The following is an 18,551-nucleotide window of genomic DNA, read 5'->3' on the forward strand; positions in this document are numbered from 1 at the left end:
GATAACGTGGCAGCTGTCCTTCATTCCTGCCCCAGGGCGGGGGAGGTTGGGTGGCAGCTGGGTGTGTGTCACCTCCCCAGTGGAATCAGCATCCCTAGCACCTGATAGACACTTCAGCCCTAGCTCAGACCCTACTTCCCTTCTCTCTCTGCCCCCTGCCATCCTCCACCCCTCCCAGACTGAGGGTGAGCGTTAGAGGAAGAGTCCAGGAGTCTGGGAGTGCAGAGGGTCTGTCTGCCTTATCCTATATCTACAGACAGCTACCCCTCCTAAACACACCCTGATGAATGCCCCAGAGTATACACCTCCAGTGCCCTCAGTACACACACATGACACTTATGTGGGACCCTTCAAGGGTCCACTTTCATATCCTGCCCAGTGCCTCCAGAGTTTGGGCACCAGCATGTGTCCTTGTATGTACATCCCACTACCTCACCCACCGTTTACTAGTGCACCTCCCTGCATGAATTCAACCACATTCCCTGCTAACTACTAAGTCATGGGGTCTGGGTCTGATAGATAAGTCCATGAAGTGCTCCCAGTGTAGTAGGGAACACCCCTGGCTGGGCATCAGGAATAGGTCATGGAAAAGGTTGATGTTTGAGTACAGAAAAAGGGCAAATGGAGACCTGGGGAAGGGGAAGTGCTAGGGTGGAAGCCGGCTGATAAGGGTGGCAGAGGGGTCACCTCAGGGGCTGGAGTCACCATCTATAGGTAGAGTGGGCAGAGGATGGGGGAGGGGAAGCAGGGAGTTCCTGGGAGATTGTGGAGAGGGGCAGAGGTTCTTAAAGGGACAGGCTTATCATTAGCTGCCAGATCCCAAAGAGACTATTCCCCTGAATCTCCACAAGGACATACATCCCCACCTGTGTCCCATACCCAGTCACCCATATGCCATTCCCCATAAACATTTAATACACCCATCCTCTCCCCAAACCCACCACAGCCCAATGTTGCTCCCTCTTCCCTGGCTTAGACTCCCTCCGAGTTAGCCAGTTAGCTTCTAGCCCCTCACCCACTCCAGGAATTCCTTGCCCTCCAGGAGAGGCCCCAAAGTTTTGGCTGGGAGGTCCCCAGTCTTATGGAAATTAGGTGGGGAAGTGGGGTCTGTTTTTCTGAGGCTTGAAGCCAACACACATGCCCAGTTGTCCACAGACTTATACACTGATTTAGGATGAACCTGACCCCAACCTGGTCACATGAGCTTTCTTCTCCTGGACCTGTGCCACCTGCACCCTCCACCTGAGACTTTCCCTGGACCACTCTCCTCCCATATTTGCCTTAACACTCTTTCATAGCTCCTCTGGCCTCAGTTGTAACAACACCTTCTTGAGGAACCCTTCTTTATGCCAGCCTACGTCAGGCTCCTGCGAACAGGCCCCCAGAGCACCCGTTCTTCTTTATCAGAGGGCCTAGCTTGAAATTATTCTATAATTGCTATGTGATTATTTGATTCAAAGCTGTCACCTCTAACTTCACTGTGAGCTCAGCGAAGGCAGAGATGGTGTCTGTTTTGTCTCCTGTGCCTGGAACATAGTAGGCACTCAGGAAATATTTATGAGATTATTGGCACTGCCAGTCGCACTCACCACACCTCAGCACACACAGAGGAGGCCGCAGGCTCTATAGAAGGGCCTGAAACGGCAGGTCCAGGGCAGACCCAGGTGTCCTGAGCTCAGATACCAGGCTGAAGGAGGGAAGAAAGGAGGAGCACAGTGGCCCCAGGACAACAAAGGCTGGGCCAGGCCCTGGGGGACATAACTGGTCTGGGAGACCTGAAAGACCTGGGGCAAACGGCAGTTGGGTCACACTCTAAGGAGTGCAGCTGTCAGGGGTTTCCAGTCCCTCCTGGCGCGCGCGCGCGCGCGCGCGCGCGCGCGCACACACACACACACACACACACACACACAGGGCCTAGGGGTCTGGGAGGACTTAGGACTGTGTTGGCAACAAAAGCTGTCGGAGCTAAGTGAGGAGGGCGGGGCTAGGGGAGGGGCAGGCAGGTAGGTGCCTTTCTCCACGGATCCACCACTCTGGAAGGTCTCTACGTAGCCAAACCGAGCGGGAGACGTGTCCTCACCGGCAGCTGCGGAAACCCGAACGTCTCCCTTTGTGCCTTATTCTTGCCTTGGACATCTCTTCCCCCTTCCCAGCGAGGATTCTAGGATCCCTTCCCACTGGGCCCGACACCTGGATCTTGCCTTCGAAACCAACCCCAGGTCCCTTCCCTTGGGTGCCTGGTGTCTCCCCAGGGGCCCTGGTTCTGGGCCATGGCCCACAGGGCGGGCCTGGGACTTACACAGCTCGAGGCTGTGGCCATTCTGCTTTTACTTGGATTATTCCGGTCCGGTCTTGGTGAGTATGTGTGGGTCAGAGAGTGTGGGGCTCAGGGAAGGGGTGGTGCACGTAAACTGAGGCTATAATCTTTTTCTGGGCACATCCCTTATCCTGGGCTCAAGAATCCCCCAGCTTCAGCCTCCCTAGATCTTGGCCTCTGTCTCTCCCTTCAGCTTCGGCCTCCGGGGAGTCAAGGGGGTGGGGAGGACCGTCCTCTGGAGAAGTGGTAGGTGCTAAGGGGCCTGGGAACTCTGGTCTTTCCTGTTTACCCTTTCCTCTTGCTCTCTCCCTCCAGGAGCTGATGGGCAGGAAGGTGAGCCTTGCATGGGGGAGGGGAAAGGAAGGGAACCGGGATTCAGATTCCAATGGAGTGTTTCATGAGTGCCTGACCCTCTCTGTAGGGCCATCTCACCCACTCTTATTACCTTATGTAAATCCCCCCATTAGTTCTGAAAGATGGGGATTAGAGCCCTAATTCTTCGGAGAAAGAAACTGAGGTAGAGAGTGAAGTGACTTAGCCAAGAGCACACAGCCCATAAGAGGTGTCGCTGAGATTTTACACCCAGATCTGATCCCAAAGGTGGGTCCTTTGAGGAAAATGAACCAGAGGTTTCCTTTCTTCTAAGGCTCACCACTTGACTCTGAGTCTGGTTTTCAATTCCCACTTCACCAGATACTACTGGCTATGTATCCTTGGCCAGTCCCCTCACCTCAAAAATGGAAGTTGGTTATGTTTGTCTCCTGGGGCCCAGTGAGGAGTCATGGAGATAGAAGTGAAAGCCCTCTCCCAGCCTGGCATTGCTTGAACAGTCACTAAATAGTAGCTATTGTAGTTATTATGAGGAGAGAAGGAGGAGCTTGGCCGGGCAGTTTTCCCTGCTCCGGGGAAGGTGACTTTGTGAAAGGCTGTTGGGTCCTGCTCCAAACGGCAGCCTCGGTGGGGGTGAGGCAGTCCTGGAAACCAGATGTTCAGTGTGGGAATCCTGTTGTTTGTTCAACACACATCCACCACTCTGTGTGTCCAGCCCTGTGCTCGGCACTGGGGACAAGGAGATCTGCTCCAGTCCCTGTCACTAGGGAATGCCCAGATTGCTGCAGTTGAAACAGTCATAGACCATCATGACTGTGTGATGGGGCAGTGCTGGGTAAAGTATGGGCCCTGGGAGCTTCCAGCATTGTCTAACTCAGCCAGCAGGCTCAGGGCAGGTTAAGGAGTGCCTGACATTTGAATGGTCTCCGTAGGCAAATAGGTCTGCATAGCAGAGTAGGGATGAAGAAAGGTATTCTAGGCAGAGGGACCTGGATAAGCAAAGGTCTAGAGGCAAACAAGTGTGTGGCCCAGTGTAAATGTCCAGAGGGATGGCTGGAGTAAATGGTAGTGCCATGGAAGGTAGAGAATGTATCTTAAGGGCAATGTGGAGCCCTGGGGAGGATTTAAGCTGAGGTATGACCTGATCAGATTTGTGGTTTATAAAGATCTTCTGACTTGTAAGGAGTGGACTGAATGGAAGGTAGGAGGATCTGAGAGAAAGGAAGGCGCATGAAACTTGGGTTAGGTAATGAGGGTGGTTAAGGGGGCAGAACTAACCATGCCCAGTGAGCAGTGGGGCAAGGACAAAGGGGTGGCTGGCTCCTGCGAACTCACTTCCCAAGCTCCAAACCAGATTGTCTGGGCTGTATGGGGAACGGCAGGGCTGAGGACCTGGTATGGGGGCCCCAGAAGGACCTGACCCCCTCCCCTTCCTCCCTGGGCAGCCTTCTGCGGTGTGGCCTCCCAAGCACGCATCACAGGTGGTAGCAGTGCAGCCGCTGGCCAGTGGCCCTGGCAGGTCAGCATCACCTACGATGGCACCCACGCGTGTGGTGGTTCTCTCGTGTCTGAGCAGTGGGTGCTCTCAGCTGCTCACTGCTTCCCAAGGTACCAGCTGGGTGGTGGGCATGGGGGGGAAGTCAAAGGTGTATCAGTCTAGGCCAGAGGTTGGGATTCTTGGGTTGGGTCGAGGGGTATCAATAAAGTCTGAAAGGATCAGTCAGCAGTGAAGGTCAGAGGTGACAGGTCACAGGGTAAAACTAGCATGCAGTTTGGGATCAGAATCTGGGGTTGGATATAACAAGCCCACAGGGATCAGGGAACTAGGAGAGGTCTCCTGGGTCCCAGCCTTGGCCCCTCTGCCTGCAGGGAGCACGTCAAGGAAGACTATGAGGTAAAGCTTGGGGCCCACCAGCTGGACTCCTACACGCCTGAGGCCGAGGTCCGCACCGTGGCACAGGTCATTTCCCACTCCAGCTACCACCAGGAGGGCTCCCAGGGTGACATTGCACTCCTCCGTCTCAGTAGCCCTGTCACCTTCTCCCGCTACATCCGGCCCATCTGCCTCCCTGCAGCCAACGCCTCCTTCCCCAATGGCCTCCAATGTACTGTCACTGGATGGGGCCATGTGGCGCCCTCAGGTGAGGTGGGCGCTGATGCCTAGAGGCAGGGAGGGGTGCCTGACTTAGGGTAGGAGGCCCCAGGTAAGCATCTTTTGCTCCTACAGTGAGCCTCCTGGCCCCCCGGCAGCTTCAGCAACTTGAGGTGCCACTGATCAGCCGAGAGACATGTAACTGTCTGTACAACATTGACGCCAAACCTGAGGAGCCCCACTTTATCCAGCAGGACATGCTGTGTGCTGGCTATGTGAAGGGGGGCAAGGATGCCTGCCAGGTAAATGCAGGGGTTCCAGTGAGACGAGCGCATCTTGGGAGATGAGGGCCGGATGGGGCTGGCGTGGATGACTGGAGGCCTGGGGCCTAGTCTTGACAGTTATGACTTTTCTCTTCAGGGTGACTCTGGGGGCCCACTCTCCTGCCTTGTGGGGGGCCTCTGGTACCTGGCAGGCATTGTGAGCTGGGGCGATGCCTGTGGGGCCCCCAACAGGCCTGGCGTGTACACTCTGACCTCCAGCTATGCCTCCTGGATTCACTATCATGTGACAGAGCTCCAGCCTCGTGTGGTGCCCCAAATCCAGGAGTCTCAGCCCGATGGCCATCTTTGTGTCAACCACCAGGCCTTCAACTCTGCCCCAGCCCAGGCCGTATTGGGGCTCATCCTTCTGCTGCCACTAGGCCTGACCCTGGGCCTCCTCTGCTGAGCTAGTCATCCTGAGAGCTGACCCCGCTTCCAGGACTTCCACACTGCCCCCAAGGACAGATGCCTGGCCCAGGAATGGACCTGGCCCTTCCCTGACATCTTTTGGGTCTTGGGACTGGCTTAAGCCACTCCTTCCTCCCAGAACCCTGTGGGAGTCCAAGGCACTATCCTGACCTTTGAGCCCACTCTTCTAGGTTTGTTCTTTGCAACTACGGTCCACAGTCAGGTGTTTTACTACCTGTGGTATTGGCTAGGACCTCTAGCCACCCCCACCTACTGTTCACAACCCTCCTCACTGGGCTCCTATGGAGCCCCCAAGGACCCTTAGCTATGAAAATGAGCCAAGGCTCCCTACCCTGTTTCTAGAAAACTGGGTACCTGCCCAGCTAATTGCTGCTAAAGAACTGGCTCTAGCACCCTACCAGTTCTGCCTGATGAGCCCCATCACTTCACCTTCTTCCTGTATTCTGAGCGGGGACTGCCTCTGGGCAGCATGTTTTCAAGAACAGAAAAGGCCCCAATCTTGCCCCATCGGCTGCCATGCCCTCCTCGAACCTCAACTCCTAGACTCCGGAGGACTGAGCCCCCACCGGAACTGGGCTTGGGCTTGGATCTGGGGTGAGGGGTAGAAAGAACAAGGAGTAAAATGTTTTGAGCACAATTGGCTCTGTGTGTGGCGTGCAACAAAGAACATCAGCTCTTAGCCTCTCCCTCCCACCTCCAAAGTCCAGAACCACGGCAGAACTTACTTTATTTTAAAAAATGATGAAACAGGTCTGTACATATTTATTTACAGGCTAGGGGACAAGGAGATAAAGGTCCAGCAGCAGGGGCACAGGCCATTCACTTCTTGGAGAGTTTCACTTGCTTGTGCTTGGGGGGGGCCCACTTGAGACAGACAGAGTCCACTGTGGGGAGACAGACATGAGAGGCAGGGCTGGGCCTCTGGGCCCAGGCCAGGTATCACCTCTAGGTGAGAACAAGGGCAGACTGAGTCCTGGGAAGGGGGCAGGGAAGCCTGGGAATGACTGACTAGCCTGCCCCAGGCTTCAGTCCTGGGAGCTGGTCAGACTAGTTTGGGATCATGTGACAGCAAAAAGGTAGCTCTGGCTCCTCAACACCTACCCCCTACCACACACAACCTGGGCAGCCCCCGCCCCCCTACCTGTTATGGGTGGTTTCTTATACTGAGCACTTTTGAGGTGTTCTTCTACCAGCTTGGGTGTGACACAGATCACATGCTGGCCCTTCCAGTACTTGACCATATTGAGGGACTGTAGGGTGCTGATGATGTCATTCTGGGTGATGCTGGTCATCTGACTGCAGAAAGGGATTGGAGTAGTTGCTGGGGAGAGTTCCCTTGTGGGGTCTGACTGGGACAGCAAAAGGGGACAAGGAGACAGACAAGATCATGGCCAACCTTAGATTCTTCTAAGGGTTCCTCTTTAAGGGTTCCAGGGCCCTCACCTAAGATCCTTGATGGACAGTGTGCCCCGGAAGTCTCGCAGGATCTCCAGCAGGACCCAAGACCAGTAGCTGCGGTAGCTGAGCTTGCCCAGGTCAGACAGTGGCTTCTCAGGGGAGCCTACTGTGCTCTCTAGCTTGGAGAGCTCGTAACCTGGCAGTGGTGGAAAGAAGGATTCTGAGGACCCGGCCCTGCGGTGGCACCCCCACCGTAGTTGCCCCTTCCTTGACAGGCCAGGAACCACTCACTGAAAGCAATGAGGAATTTTCCATAGCCACGCCGCTGGTAGGGGGGCAGAGTCAGGATGCAGGCCACATTGTTCCCATCTGGAGACTCCTTCTCCTACAGGGGTGTGTGGTCAGGACCTCTGGGGAGGCTCAGTCCTTTCTCTGGTTCATAGTCCCCACCCTCCCTCAACCCGGGCTCCCCACCCCAGCACCTTAGAGAAGTAGCCAACAATGTGGGCCCCCTGCCTGTCCACTTCAGTCAAGATGTAAAAGACGAAGGGCTCCACATCGAAGTACAACGTCTTGTGGTCCAGGAAAAGCTTGGCCAGCAGACACAGGTTCTGACAGTAAATCTGAGGAGTGGGGAGGTAGAAGCAGGCTCAGGGAGCAGGTATAACGCTCCCACCTCGGCCTGGGCTGTGGCTGCCACCCTGCTATGCAAGTGCCAGGCATTAGAGAGCAGCCAGTGCCAGGCCAGTGAGAAGCAGGCTCCTCACAATATTTAGAATTGGAAGGAGTCTTACTGTCATTTTCTGATGGACAGGGAAACTGAAAACCAGAGAGCTAGATTAATCTGTTACCACTTCTTTTTTTGTTTTTTTTCTTTCCTTTTTTTCTTCCAAAGATTTTATTTTTTTTTTTTTAATTTTTTTTTTCAACGTTTATTTATTTTTGGGACAGAGAGAGACAGAGCATGAACGGGGGAGGGGCAGAGAGAGAGGGAGACACAGAATCGGAAGCAGGCTCCAGGCTCTGAGCCATCAGCCCAGAGCCCGACACGGGGCTCGAACTCACGGACCGCGAGATCGTGACCTGGTTGAAGTCGGACGCTTAACCGACTGCGCCACCCAGGCGCCCCCCAAAGATTTTATTTTTAAGTAATCTCTACACCCAACATAAGGCTCAAACTCACAACCCTGAGATCAAGAGTCACATGCTCCACCAATAGCCAGCCAAGGGCCCCATTCAGTTACCATTTTTTTTTTTTAATAGGTTTCATGCCCAGCTTTGGAGCCCAAAGCAGGGCTTGAACTCATAATCCTGAAATCAGAGCTGAAAGTTTAGCCGATTGAGCCACCCAGGCACCCCTCAGTTACCACTTCTAAGTGCTAAATAGGAGTTCAATCTTCAGGGACATTAAATCTTATGTTTCAGATTGGGAAACTGAGGCTCAGAGGAGCTATGGCTGGCATGAGGTCCCACGGCTGCTGAGTGCTACAGCAGGATTCAAACTGGTATAGACGTTCTGTCTTGTTCAGAGCAAGCACCAAGCTTCATGCTTAGCCTCGTGCTTGGTAAATGTTTGCTGAATGGGTGAGCTTTGAGCCTGACTCCAAAGCCTGAGCTGTCTGCCCACTTGGCCACACTCTGCTGAGACCCAGATACCCACTCAGGCTAGAGACCGACATCAGAAGGGACAATGAGACCGTGAGGGTGGCTTCATGGCACAGATCAAGAGGCCCACTGATTTAGGACACCTTTTACACCCACTCTTATTTGACCCAACAATTGTGAAGCCCAGCATTGCTAGTGCACTTTGCTTAGGAAGAAACTGAGGCTCTGGGAAGGGGCAGTGCTTGCCTGAGGCTTCAAAGTTAACCAAGGGTAGAGCTAGAAAGAACATCCACACCTCCTGCTGGAGCCCTTTGTGCCACTCCCCCTGTTCATGCTCAGGCAAAGCAGGGGACTCAGTCCAGGTTAAGGGCTAATATTCCCCAAGCTATTTATCACAAGGCTGACTGAGCCCAAGAGGTCACCAATAGTAACAAAGGCCCATGTTTACTAAGCACCTACTTGATGCCAGGCACAGTGTTAACTACTTGCCATTGCTGTCTCATTTGTTCCACCAACAACCCTATTAGGTAAACATTATCATGACTCTTATCTTATAGATGAGGAAACAGGAACAAACAACGTTCAGTAACTTGTCCAAGGTCAGCTACTAAATGACAGGACAATTTGAAGCAGGAGCCACTCAGAAGCCTGCCCTCTCTTCCTCACACTCTACTGCCCTTCCATGGGAACAGGGACACTTAGTGAGACCTTCCCAGACTGACCAGGTAAAGGCCAGGTTCTCAATTGCAGCAAAGCAGACCCTAAAGGCCCCACCCTCCCCCACTGAAGTCTTTCTGCCAGAAACCAGGAACTCAGCTGTCAGAGCCACACTGGTCTCAGGCAGAAAGTCTCACACCAAGCAGTCTCCTCCCGGGAAAGAAACCTTTCCTTCAGGCAGAAAGAGAAAGCGCTTCTAAAAGCACCCTCCGGCATGACAGTCTATTCTGGGTGTCAAAACTGCCCAATACTAAGCTACCATCAGGAGAAAAGTCTTCAGGGACAGAACAGAAACTCAGTCCCAAAAACTGACACCACAGGGCCATGTGTCTACCAAGGCTAAGCATGATCCCACAGGCCTTTTCCCGGTGGGGGCTTGTCCCAAGACTGGCTTCTACCCTTTTGGTGACAACGAGGATCATCCAAGAGTGCCAGTGCTTCTCCCCACCTCCCCACAGCACTTCGGCCATCTAACTCACCTTGTGGTCTTTGCCATCCACCTCGTACACAGAGATGTTGCTCTTGCGATAGATCTCCTTCCCTGGGGGTTGCCGCCACTGACACTGCCCCTGGGGGTGGGGATGGGGAGACAAAAGCTTGAGACCCTGAGGTTCTCTGCTAGGTACACCCATACAACCCTGTGTGGCTTCCAACAGGTCTCTGCTTCTGTTTCCCCATCTACAGACTCTGGGCTCCATACCTCACCTATGTCAAGGAATCCTCCCAACTCCCTGAGGAGACAGAACCTATTTTATAGGCTATTTTATAGATTTTATAGATGAAGAAGCACAGAGAGGCTAAATAACTGGCTTGAATATTATACAGCTAGATGGTTTCAAGTTCAGAGCAGCCTGGCTTGGGAGGACTCTCCAGCGCTCTTATCCATGACAATGGCGATTGCCTAAAATGCATACATCTGCCTCAGGTTACACCCTTTGGGAAATATCCTAGTGTTCCCTGCTGCACTAGTGATGCGAGCCCCCGGCAACACCCACCCCCACACCAACCCCACCCCCGACACAGCTCCCCCCTCTTCCCCGCCAATGCTTCCCATCTGTCCACACCTTACAGTCCCATTGCTCAGGGGCTATGCTCGCTTCCTCTTTTGCACTGAGGAACCTGGCACTGCGCTGGCCTTGATTAACATGTGGTGTTTGGGTTGACCTGAAGAAGTGGTAAGGGCAGGGATTACTGTCCCCATTCCACAGAAGAGGAAACCGAGGTCTGGGGAAAGGCAGCAAGTTGGCCAAGGTCACTCGAGCAAAGGTAAGGCCAGGCCTAGAACCCAGGTCTCTTGACCCCGGGCAGCTCTTCCTTGTACTCGACTCCTCTGGACCTGTCTCTCTTCCCTATCGCTGCAGCCTCAGCAGCCCTCGCCTCCACGCCTGCCTCTCTCACCAGACCCGGCTGGCCCAGTCTCACCAAGTGGAAGCGGTAGCTCTTCTCGAATTTCATGTACTTAAGGCAGTACTCGCAGAGCCACAGCTTGGGCTGTTTCCCATAGTCCTCGGGGAACGGTGAGAAGTACCAGGCATCGATTTCGTAGTTCCCGATGTGGATCTTGTCCACATACTTCACCTTGGTGATCTGTGGGTAACGTGGGAGTGGAGGGCGGTGGATGGCTCAGTCAGAGCAAGGAAAGCTGGGAGAGGGGGTACCCGCAGGCAGGAGCCCTGCCCCTGCTTACCGCCTCATGTTCCTTCTCCAAGGCTGCTGTTGTGGGGTCCATCTCTGCATAGGTCTGGGCAAGGACAGAGCAGTGGACAGAGGTGAACAGAAGTGGAGGTCAAGCCGTCCCTCCCCTGAACCAGAACCCAGTGCTTCCTTCCCATCTTCCAGACCTCATCCTCCAAATGACAACAACCACATGAACAGCTGACTTGTTTTATCTGGTTTTGAAGCTGGGTGGGCCAAGCTTCTCTCTCACTTTCCCCGCCCACCCACACATCCCTGATGCCCAAGTTTAGACCTTTTGCCAGATGAACATGGCTAGGATCAGGCCTGGTTCCAGTCTCCTTGGGCTAAAACCTTCAGCTATACAATGGGATCAACCAGCTCTGCCAAAATTGTCGTGAGGCAGATGAGTAATGGATCTTGTCTTCTGTGCAAACAGGAGGAACTGGCACTAGACTCCGTGGTGTGGCTGGACCTCTTTCCTGAGCACCAGATCCAGGGAGCTGCCTGCCCCATGGGTCACTCCCATAGGTGCCTAGGTGTCTAGAAAGGAACTAAACCTGTGCTCCCTACAAACCTATTCGTCCTCCTGGGGTCCCCATCTCACTGGGCACATCCCCTCAGTCCAATTGTCCAAGACCAATAGCAGGTCTGCTCTTTTTTTTTAAGTGCTTTTATTTATTTTAGAGAGAGAGAGAGAGAGAGAGAAAGAGAGAGAGAGAGAGAGAATCGGGGGAGGGGCAGAGAGAATCCCAAGCAGGTTCCACACTGCCAGCTCAGAGTCTGATGAGGGGCTCGAACTCACAAACCGTGAGATCATGACCTGAGCTGAAATCAAGAGTCGGATGCTTAACCAACTGAGCCACCCAGGTGCCCCTGGTCTGCTTTTAAGACTCCTTCTCTCAGGAAGCTGGCATTCAATTTAGGGCCGAGTCCTGTGAATTTTACCTCCTTGACATCTGTGGAATTGACCCCTCTCTGGAATTCTCTGCCCAGCTCCAAATAGCCATTGCCACCATCTCAAGTCTGGATAATTACCTAAGCCCCTGCAGATTCCCAGCCTCCAGTCTTAGCCCCTTCAAATCTACATTATCGATAACTCTCTTTTTGAGGCCAACGTGCCTTTGCACATGCAGTTTCCTCTCCTCTTTCTGCCAAAAAATGCTTACTCAACCTCAAGCAGAGCATAAGCCAGGTGAGTGTGAGATGAGGCAGTTTTATGAGCCATCATGGGTAATTGTTTTTACTGTGCTCTTTCCTGTCCTTCAAGGCCTCGCACCCTTCCTGCCCCCTCCAGCAGACCGGACTGGATTCTTCTGACACAGAATATGCCCTCTCCTTCTCAAGTTGGGAATGCAGTGGTTAACAACAATTCCCTCTAACTGCCCCCAGTTGGTTTCCCCTATTTTCCAAGTCCTTAGAAAGCAGGGACTAAAAGTCATGTCACACTCACTCTGTAGAAGCAAAGCAAGCACAGCCTAACAATGAAGGGGGGATCCAAGAAGGCCCATGACCTACACTAGAGGAGACAGCAGCCTTGCCCTATAGTTGAGAAGGGAGAAAGGAGCCAGCATTTTACCCAGACCCCCTTCCACAAAGCACTTTGCCTGTATGGCCCCATTTAACCTTTTCAGCCACCCTAAAACAGAGCATTCTTATTTCTTTTTTACAGGGAAGTAAACAGGCAGGGAGAGGTGAGGTCACTTGCCCTTGGGGGTAGCCAGCTGCCATTTATTCCAAGTGCCAAGCACTCCATAGGCATTACTTCATTTAGTCCTCACAAAGAACCAGGGACAAGAGTGCTCATTATCCATACTGCACAAAAAGGAAACTAAGGCACAGAGAGGTGAGGCTACAGAACCGGTACTCAGCACTGTCAGGCACAGGCCCCTAGTTTGTCCAACCCTGAGCCTAACCCCTGCAAAGATGAGGGAAGAAAGATTTTCCTCATATGCCTCTTTAAAAACCCACTTCCCAGCTCTCACAAAATACAATCCTCTCCTGCAAATGCATTAAAGAACTACAAAAACACTACTTTTTCAAATGCTGCAGTTTATTTAGAATTAAATGTTAATTAAGCTGTGAAGAATCTGACTCATTAACTCGCCGATTATCCATCCTCTGAATTTATCACCACTGGCCTACTGTCATCCACCCTGCTGACTATCAGCTTTGAGGTACATTTTTGAGATTTAATTTGCTAGTGCAACCCGGTCGAGGAACTAAGAGATACTCAGACCTATGTTCTCCAACGGAAGAGCCACTGGCCACAAGTGGCTACTTAAACTCATTGTTTAAATTTTTTTTTAATGTTTATTTATTTTTGAGAAAGAGAGAGAGACAGAGTGTGAGCAGGGGAGGGGCAGAGAGAGACGGAGACATAGAATCTGAAGCAGGCTCCAAGCTCTAAGCTGGCAGCACAGAGGCTGACACAGGACTTGAACTCACAAACCATGAGATCATGACCTGAGCCAAAGTCAGATGCTTAACCGACAGAGCTACCCAGGTGCCCCTAAATTCAATAAATTTAAATAAAATTTAATTCTTAGCCACACCAAACACATTTCAAGTGCTCAATTGCCACATGTGGCCAGTGGCTACGCTATCAGACAATAGATATTAAACATTCCCACTTGTCACAGGAAGATCAATTGGACAGTGCTGCCTTAGACCTTGAAGGTCTTCCTGGTTCAGGGATTTCAAAATTTTTTTTCACAACCCCCAACAGGAAGAGCCGTTAGCACTGTAAACCAGTTGACCTGCTTGTGTATACATATGTGTGTATCTCTATGTGCTTCTCAAAAATAATACTTACCTTTGATAAAGCACAACGTACTCTGACATTTTCTATCTTATCCTATTTCTTCCTTTCATTTTTTTATTATCTTTATTTTTTAAGCAATCTCTCCACCCAATGCGGGGCATAAACTCATGACCCTGAGATTAAGAGTTGCATGCTCTACCAACTAAACCAGGCAGGCACCCCTCTTTCTCTCATTTTCAAATTTAAACGCTGATCACAACCTACTGAACTAATTTGGCAATCTACTAAAAGCTGCACCCCACAGTTGGGAAAACATTGCCCCAAAGCACACAACAAACATGCAGAAGGATGAAATCTCACTGGCTGAAAGTAATGAATGTCTAAGTGCCTTGAAATCTCAATAAGCCCTGGACTCATGTGCACTCCCCATTTTACAAAAAGAAACTGAGACTCGGAGTGGGGGAAAAGTATCCCCCAGGGGCAGGGGTGAAAAGAACCCAGACTTTGGAACAAGTGGCCCAAGTTTCTAGGACATGTCAAAGTCATGATTAAGGGCTAGTGCCCTGAAGTAGGACAATCTAGTTGGCAAATCTAATTCCTGACTGGGTTCTTTTTTTTTTTTTTAATGTTTATTTTTGAGAGAGAGAGATACAGAGTGTGAGTGGGGGAGGGGCAGAGAGAGAGGGAGACACAGAAGCCGAAAAGGGCTCCAGGCTTTGAGTTGTCAGCACAAAGCCCGACGCGGGGCTCGAACTCACAAATGGTGAGATCATGACCTGAGCTGAAGTCAGACACTCAACCGACTGAGCCACCCAGGCGCCCCCCGACTAGGTTCTTAAACCCATCTATTCCTCCCCGGTAAACTGGAGATAATAACAATGCTTACCTCACAGGACTGCTGTGAAACTTCAGTGAGATCACGTATTAAAACACTTAGCCTATAACTTTGGCTCACAAGCCAATAAATGTTTACCATTATTATTCTAATTCCAGTCCGCCCTTTTACTAGCTGTGTAACCTTGGGCATGTTACCTAACCTCTCAGATCCTGCTTCCTCATCTACAAAAAGAAACCATTATTCCTGTGGCATTGAACTGTTAGGAAAGATGCATTAACCTTATATACACGCAGGACTCAGCACGGTGCTTGGCAACAGCAAGCACCCAATATCATATGTTCTCTTCCTTCTCTTCGGACTTCAATTCTTTGTCTACGGTGGCACAGCAAATAGGAGACAAAGGAGGCTATTGGTGCAGGAGGCCTGAGTTCCAGTCCCAGGTGTGCCATTTCCTTGCTGTGAGACTGCAGCCAAGTGCTTGCCCTCTCTGAGCCTCAGTTTTCTTACCTGTGAAGAGTATCTCACAAAACATAAGTAAAGTCCCTTACACATTATAAGAGCTTAAGAAGTGGGAGCTGCTGGAACATCTGGGTGGCTCAGTCGGTTAAGCAGCCGACTTCAGCTCAGGTCATGATCTCATGGCTCAGGGGTTCGAGCCCCACATCAGGCTCGCTGCTGTCAAAGCAGAGCCTGCTTCAGATCCTCTGTCTCCTTCTCTCTCTCCCGCCAAAATACATAAACATTAAAAAAAAGGAAGAAAGAAGAAAAAAGAAACAGGAGCTGCTATGGTTTTGGCACTGGGACCCAAGGAAGTTGGCAGAGGCAGCTGAGCCTCCTGGGGCCTTGGGGAAAGGGAGGGGGTCCAGACCTTCTGCACGTGGTTGATCTCATCATGCTTGCGCTTTTGGTTGCGAGTGATCTTGCGCTCAGGCTGCTCAGCCAGCTCGCTCAGGTACTTCTCTGAGTTCTTCTGCACGGCATCTTTTACTGTTTTGGTCAGTGCCAGCCGGTTCTTGTCTACCCATTCGTCTAGTCGCCGGTTAACTGTGAGGATAGGCCATGAGGGTGCTGTACTTCCACCCCTCTCCCCCGTCCAAGCCCAGAAAGCCCCAAGTCACTCACAGCCCACATAGTGTACATAGAATTCCTCTCGGCCCTCCTGATCATTCACTCGAGACTGAATCACTTCAGCAGAATCTGTGAAAGAAAAAGGATAGGATCATCAGAAAGGCAGGGCTGGAACAAGAAGAATCCTTCACACTGAGGAGCAGTTTCCAGATTCCAGGGACATACACAAGCTAACATCACTCGTCTACATCTGCCATTCCATCAATCGCTGCCTGTGAAGTGGGCCAGGTTGGAGCTGTTACTCTTACTTTACAGATGAAAAACTGAAGCTTACCCAGGCTCACATATTTGAAAAACAATAAGAAGTTAACATTTTACTAAATGCAATGCTTGTTTTACTATACTTAGTTGCTCATTTGTTCAGGAGTCATGAAGGCTGGCTCTGGGTTTATATACAATTCTAGCTCCTCACTTCCTATATTTAAGTGCAAATTATTTTGGTTGAGCCTCAGTTTCTTCATCTACAAAACAGAACTAATAGTGCCCACCTCAGAGGGTGAGCTAATGCCTCTAAAGCATGTAGCATAGCGCCTGACAACTAGCCAACCATTCAACAAATGAGTAAGGCAACCACTGCGTGTCTGGTCCTATGCTATGTTATTGCTGGGTAGAGAGGACACAGCAGTGAATCACAAGAGGTCCTGCCCTCCAGAAGTTCCCACTTTGATATGGGAAGACGCAGACGATGACTACATAATGTCACATATACTATGGCTAGCTGAGGTATGAAGAAAATGTTGTAGGCACATTCATAAGGGAAGGACTCACTTTGCCTGAAGGGAGTCAGTAATGGCATCACAAGGGATATGGTGTGTTAAAGGATGAGTAGGAGCTAGCTAGGTGAACAAGAAAGGCAAGGGCATTCAAGCATTTGGCACAGGTGGTAAAAGGCATGTGGTCTTCAGAGAGTACAGTGTGGTCTAGTCTGGCAATGGCCTTTGCTAGGGGTGTCTAAAAACCACAGGTCACAAAGATGTACGTCCTTCTAAGGAATTGGGGGTTTATTCTGAAGATGAAGACAAGAAAAGGAAAAAGGAAGCTCATTTTTGTGTTTTGGTAGGTCCCCTCTGCTGGCGGTTGTAGAAGAGGGATGGAAAAGTAAGTCGCAGAGATCAGAGAGACCAGCAAGGAACGATGGTTTTGTTTAAAAAGGGAATGAAGTCTAAGATTGGATAAGCAAGTGGAATGGGAGTTCTACATACAATTAAACGGGAGCTGCTTGTGTTCCAGGAGAGCCAGACTGGTGGGGTTTGTAGGCGGTGCCCGGGAGGGGCGGAAACTCCGCGCTCTTCCCTCAAGCCCCGCCCCTACAACGTCAGCCCCTCAGAGAACCCGCCCTCATGCCCCGCCCCCTGTCCCTGGGCCCCGCCCTCACGCCAGGTGCTATCCGGTCGTCGGCACAGGTACGTTTCTCCGATCTCCACGGTGACTTCCGGCTCGCCGCGCGCTGGAGTCGGGGGAGAGACGCGGCCCGGGGACGGGGCGGTCCCCTCGACCGCCGCATTCTCCCCGGGCCCGGGATCGCTCTCCCCCGCGACCCCTGAAGTAGCCGCCGCAACCGCCGCAGCTGCTCCCTGTGCCGCCATCGTCGTAGTGGAAATGACGCTGGAATCCGGCGCCACGCAGCGCTTTTAGTTCCGGGTCAGCGACGCGTGGCGGAGGCAGCTACCGCCCTGAAGGCGGGGCCTGTGGCGTAGCAAGAGCTCACTGGTTAGTGCGGCGTTTTAGCGGTCCCTGACAAGTTTGACCTTTCGTGTGCCAATCGCGCTGGAATTTTTTTTTTTTTTTTTCCGTATAGAAATATGGCTGAACCCTGAGTTGAAAGAGGAGACCTTCGTGATGTGTGATGACTCAGCCCGATCTTTTTAAAGGGCCTGGTGCCTGAGGAAGCCAGGAGGTGCCAGTTACCAGAGGCACTGCCCCCACTTTACCCGGTACCGGGACGGAGCCAGAGCTGCCTCCCTGGCTGCAGTAGGGCTTTGAGCTTGGAATTAACACCCATTTCTGCGTTGCCCACTTCCGCCAACCTAAAGCCCCGTCACCCCTTTTGTAAAGATTGAAGAAACTGCCGTCCTTGTTCACGGTGAAGGAAACAGGACGGCTGTGTCCAGGGATAGCTAGTAAATTGCTCTCATAGAAGTAAGCCTTTTTAAAGGCTTAATTTGTCCCCTAGACAAATTAGACGCAGTGGACATATTAGCGTCTTGGGCTTAGTGAGGAATCCGGGTTCTGATCCTACTCTGGGTAAATTGTACAAAGGTGTCCATTCTCAGAGGGTCGGTAAATGTTAAACTATACATAACTGTATAACCCATATAACTATATAAAGGGTATCCCTTATGTATATAAGTGTATCGCACAGTATCAAGCAAGGTAGGTGTTCAATAAATGTTTTTTTGCCATTCTCTTAATTTTCTTTGACTTATAAATTAGTTATTGGGCTTAGAAGCTCAAATTGGTTATTGGGGTGGAATGCTCAAAGCCTGCGTATGGGGCCTCAGGTTGCAGATCAGTAGGAGTTCTTGGGGTGCCTGTGTGGCTCAATTGGTTAAGCCTTGAACTTCTGCTCAGGTCATGATTTCATGGCTGTTGAGTTCGAGCCCCAAATCGGGCTCTCTGCTGTGGTGTGGAGCCCACTTCGGACCTCTGCCCCCCTCTCTTTGCCCCTTCCCCTCGCTCTCTCTCAAAATAAACTTTAAAAAGAAAAGAAAAATAGGAGTTCCATATGGGAGGTGGGGAGGGTGATGGCAATGGGAAGTGCTGGTAACTCGGCTTTGGGGAAATTAAAGAATTGGAGGTGGGCAATGAATGCCAAGTGTCTGGCTGCATAAGAATCTGAAAAAATAAGTTAGGCAAGACAAGATTAAAATTGTAATGCCTTCTCTCACTCTCCATCTTCAAGACTGTCACTCTATCCACCTAAGGTTCTGGTGCCT

The 18,551-nt window shown here is 51.5% G+C and overlaps 2 protein-coding genes across 4 annotated transcripts; one reads left to right on the forward strand and one right to left on the reverse strand.

Annotated features, from left to right (window-relative positions):
* Positions 1 to 1,987: 1,987 nt before the first annotated feature.
* PRSS8 (serine protease 8) lies at positions 1,988 to 6,128 on the forward strand. The gene is made up of 5 exons (XM_047838894.1): positions 1,988 to 2,355; positions 4,093 to 4,255; positions 4,517 to 4,788; positions 4,875 to 5,041; positions 5,160 to 6,128. The coding sequence occupies exons 1-5, from the start codon at positions 2,271 to 2,273 to the stop codon at positions 5,466 to 5,468; spliced, it is 996 nt and encodes a 331-aa protein (XP_047694850.1). The 5' UTR covers positions 1,988 to 2,270; the 3' UTR covers positions 5,469 to 6,128.
* A 73-nt stretch (positions 6,129 to 6,201) lies between these two features.
* On the reverse strand, positions 6,202 to 17,321 carry KAT8 (lysine acetyltransferase 8). Of its 3 annotated transcripts, none has more exons than XR_007147812.1 (11): positions 16,991 to 17,318; positions 15,610 to 15,684; positions 15,356 to 15,531; positions 10,899 to 10,952; positions 10,634 to 10,798; positions 9,691 to 9,780; positions 7,372 to 7,512; positions 7,181 to 7,274; positions 6,935 to 7,085; positions 6,633 to 6,836; positions 6,202 to 6,375 (listed from the first exon to the last, which is right to left on the reverse strand). XR_007147812.1 is itself a non-coding variant. In XM_047838891.1 (11 exons), exons 1-11 carry the CDS (start codon positions 17,199 to 17,201, stop codon positions 6,311 to 6,313), a joined length of 1,377 nt encoding a protein of 458 aa, XP_047694847.1. In that variant the 5' UTR covers positions 17,202 to 17,235; the 3' UTR covers positions 6,202 to 6,310. The 3 variants fall into 3 exon arrangements, 2 of the variants coding, with proteins under 2 accessions (XP_047694847.1, XP_047694848.1); XM_047838891.1 differs by having other exon boundaries at positions 6,633 to 6,787; positions 16,991 to 17,235; XM_047838892.1 differs by lacking the exon at positions 6,633 to 6,836 and having other exon boundaries at positions 16,991 to 17,321.
* Positions 17,322 to 18,551: the final 1,230 nt, after the last annotated feature.

This window comes from Prionailurus viverrinus, chromosome E3 (genome assembly GCF_022837055.1).
Source record: "Prionailurus viverrinus isolate Anna chromosome E3, UM_Priviv_1.0, whole genome shotgun sequence".
In the NCBI taxonomy this organism is placed as follows: Eukaryota; Metazoa; Chordata; class Mammalia; order Carnivora; family Felidae; genus Prionailurus; species Prionailurus viverrinus.

Coding starts and splice junctions, on each gene's coding strand:
- PRSS8 (XM_047838894.1), top strand. CDS start 2,271: ATGGCCCACAGGGCGGGCCTGGGACTTACACAGCTCGAGGCTGTGGCC. Junction 4,256..4,516: donor GCTGCTCACTGCTTCCCAAG/GTACCAGCTGGG, acceptor CTCTGCCTGCAG/GGAGCACGTCAAGGAAGACT. Junction 4,789..4,874: donor GGGCCATGTGGCGCCCTCAG/GTGAGGTGGGCG, acceptor TTGCTCCTACAG/TGAGCCTCCTGGCCCCCCGG.
- KAT8 (XM_047838891.1), bottom strand. CDS start 17,201: ATGGCGGCACAGGGAGCAGCTGCGGCGGTTGCGGCGGCTACTTCAGGG. Junction 10,953..15,355: donor AGATCAACCACGTGCAGAAG/GTCTGGACCCCC, acceptor GTCCTTGCCCAG/ACCTATGCAGAGATGGACCC. Junction 6,376..6,632: donor TAAGAAACCACCCATAACAG/GTAGGGGGGCGG, acceptor GTCTCCCCACAG/TGGACTCTGTCTGTCTCAAG.